The sequence below is a fragment of the Lycium ferocissimum genome, chromosome 12 (assembly GCF_029784015.1).
Source record: "Lycium ferocissimum isolate CSIRO_LF1 chromosome 12, AGI_CSIRO_Lferr_CH_V1, whole genome shotgun sequence".
Taxonomy (NCBI): domain Eukaryota; kingdom Viridiplantae; phylum Streptophyta; class Magnoliopsida; order Solanales; family Solanaceae; genus Lycium; species Lycium ferocissimum.
Genome location: NC_081353.1, coordinates 10,540,061 through 10,543,011, shown reverse-complemented (window position 1 = coordinate 10,543,011; position 2,951 = coordinate 10,540,061). Strand labels below are relative to the sequence as shown.

The following is a 2,951-nucleotide window of genomic DNA, read 5'->3' as shown; positions in this document are numbered from 1 at the left end:
ACACCATTATCTTTACCTCAGTAGATAAGGTGTCATTGGAGATGATCATGATAGTCTTAAGGAAGTATGAAGATGTTTCAGGTCAGAAAATCTACAGAAACAGGAGTTGTTTCTATTTGCATTAGAAAGTTTCAGCCTTTGTGTCATGAGGGAGAAAGTACTACGGTTCACTTTAGAGAGTCTTCCCATTTATGTACTCGTCGTCCAATATTCCACACTAGAAAGAAAAAGGTGTATTTCAATGAGTTGATCAAAAAGGTTAAAAACAAGCTGCAGCATTGGAAGGGCAGGCTCTTTTCTTTTGGTGGTAAGGCAGTGTTAATCACTAGTGTACTTCAAAGTATGCCTTTTTATCTGTTATCAGCCATGGCACCCACTAAATACACTTTGAATGAGTTACACAAAATCTTTGCAAAAATTTTCTGGAGTAATAAAGAAGAAGGAAAAAGTAGGCATTGGTCAGTAGATAAAAGTTTGTGTTCCAAAAAATGAAGGAGGCCTGGGGTTTAGATCCTTATTTGATATTTCTTGTGCTCTTTTTGCTAAGCTATGGTGAAGGTTTAGAACCACAGGCACATTGTGGTCTACCTATATGTGGAATAAGTATTGTAAGAGATAGATTCCAACTTTAGTGCAGTGGAGTGGAGGCTCACAATTATGGAAACAGATGTTAGAAGCAAGAGATGTGATTGAAAAGGATATATGGTGGGAGACAAGAAATGGCTCAGCTAACTTCTGGTATGATAATTGGACAAAGCTAGGTCCTATAGCTGATTTGATGCCAACAAACTTTCCCATTGATGAAACCATTCGGGATGTGGAAGCCATGATGATAAATGGACGATCTCTAAGCTTCAGCCAACTGCGCTAGAGGATTTAGTAGAACACATCATACATAGTTTCAATAGAGATGCAGTTGATCAATCTATAGACAAGGCCTGGTGGATGCTGAATGAAAATGGTAAATTCACAGTTTCAAGTGCTTGGAAAAGATCAGGTAAAAAAAGGAGGTAAGCTGGTTTTATCATCAGATGCGGACCAAAGGGCTGAAGTTCAAGATTGCATTTCCTTTGTGGAGAGTATGGAAACAGAAGCTCCCAGTGGATGATGTACTTGCAAGAATGGGGATATCCATAGTATCTAATTGGAGTTGTTGCTCCCAACCACAACAAGAAACTTTGGAACATATTTTCCTAACAGGAGACTATGCAGCAGCAGTGTGGAAAGTTTTTACAGATGCAGCTGGTATTCAAGGACCTTTTGTGCAGGTGAAACAGGCAGTTAAAAATGGTGGGATGCCAAATGTTCAGCTAAGATGAAACCTATGTATAAGGCAAAGACCAGCTATCATACTATGGTAACTTTGGAAGAAAAGGAATACAGTAGTGCATAGGGGATAATGTCCAAGGCTAAGGTACTCTATGATATCAACATGAATCTTGTGCAACTGGCAAAACTCAAATATCCCTGGATGAAAGATGTTCCGAATCTTGGCCTCATCCGTTAAGTACTTAGAGAGTTAGAAGCCACAAATAAGTTATATACTGGTACACTGGTCTAGTCCCCCACAGGGTTGGTATAAGTGTAATAGTGATGGAGCATCTAAAGGAAATCCTGGCCCCAGCTCAGCAGGCTTTTGTGTTAGAGACAGTCTTGGAGATTTTATATATGCCACCACAAGGAGAGTGGGAGATATAAGCTGTCTAGTTGCTGAAGCTAAGGCAATGTATGATGGTTTGGTTTATGGTGTAACTAACCAGCTATTGCCTCTTTATGTTGAGTCTGATTCTTTGAGCTTAGTGAAGATGGTAGAAGGTGAATGGGATGTGCCATGGTCTATAAGTCTGGAGGTTTACAACATTATTGCATGGAGAAGAAAAGGAGTAATCCAAGTTGGGCATATAATGAGGGAAGGATACCAGCTGACAGACTTTTTAACTAACCATATCTTTAATTTTGCAGGTACATTATGCTTTGCTAACTTCATGGAGTTACCAGCAGCTGCCAAAAGGATGGTAAACATTGACAAAATGCAGATGCCATCCTTCAGATTCAAGCCAGTGTTTGCTAGAGAGCCTGACTGAGGTGCTAGACATAGCAACAATATAGTTGAGCTTCATATGCAGGTCTATAACTACTAAAGCAGAAGGAATGCATATGTTCAACTATTCTACAACAGCAGATGTGAAATACAAAGGTTCCATCAGCAGAAATAACACTTAGTTCACTATAGCAGAATGAGCAGCTAAGTATAGTCAAGTCACAACATGCACAAGTCCAAGTTTGAAGGATTCTTCTGTTGGTTATGATTTCATAGCACCTGGTGAGAGCTTTGAGGTTGCTTGAATGAAATCAAACCAGAAATTTGGACAGGTTGCAGTTAGACTAGAGTTGATGCTTTGGCTATTTATTTCATTTCATAGGCACTTTTCGCCTTATTTTGTTTTACTTCTCTATACAGTTTCTCTTTATCAATAAATTCACAACTAGTATCATGCTAGTTGTTTTGCTTAAAAAAAAAAAACGTTGATTTATTGACATTATTGTATTATGTCAACCCCACGATATATGTCCTTGGTGGATATTGATATGGTAGTTATTGAAATTTTCACATAACTCATTCCATCTTGGTGAGGACTAGTTGATCAAACTACTCATTTGATAGTTGATCATATGTCTATTCATTAAAGGTTGTGTTATTAATTTCGTGAAAGGATGCCACTTGAAATATAATGTTATGTTATTTCATGAGCGGATGCCACTTGAAAGGTAATGACTTTTCATGATAAAATTTGTTTGTTGAAAGACGGCAACTTTTTGAAAAGTCAAGACGGTTCATTGAACGTATAAGTTCATTGGTCTATAAATCGAAGAGCCAATTGACGAAAATGATAAAAATCGATTATAGCTTGGATTTTCACATTGTTGAATGTGCTATTAGTTGAATATTT

At 37.9% G+C, this 2,951-nt stretch overlaps 1 protein-coding gene across 1 annotated transcript; it reads left to right on the top strand.

The window, feature by feature from the left end:
* Positions 1 to 958: 958 nt before the first annotated feature.
* Positions 959 to 2,084, top strand: LOC132039055 (uncharacterized). Its single transcript, XM_059429605.1, has 4 exons — positions 959 to 997; positions 1,092 to 1,268; positions 1,572 to 1,815; positions 1,963 to 2,084. Exons 1-4 carry the CDS (start codon positions 959 to 961, stop codon positions 2,082 to 2,084), a joined length of 582 nt encoding a protein of 193 aa, XP_059285588.1.
* Positions 2,085 to 2,951: the final 867 nt, after the last annotated feature.

Bases quoted from the DNA above. Each gene is read 5' to 3' on its own strand.
- LOC132039055 (XM_059429605.1), top strand. From the start codon at position 959: ATGGTAAATTCACAGTTTCAAGTGCTTGGAAAAGATCAG. The intron at 998-1,091 runs GTAAAAAAAGGA...GTATGGAAACAG, and splicing joins AAGTGCTTGGAAAAGATCAG to AAGCTCCCAGTGGATGATGT. The intron at 1,816-1,962 runs GTGAATGGGATG...TTAATTTTGCAG, and splicing joins CTTAGTGAAGATGGTAGAAG to GTACATTATGCTTTGCTAAC.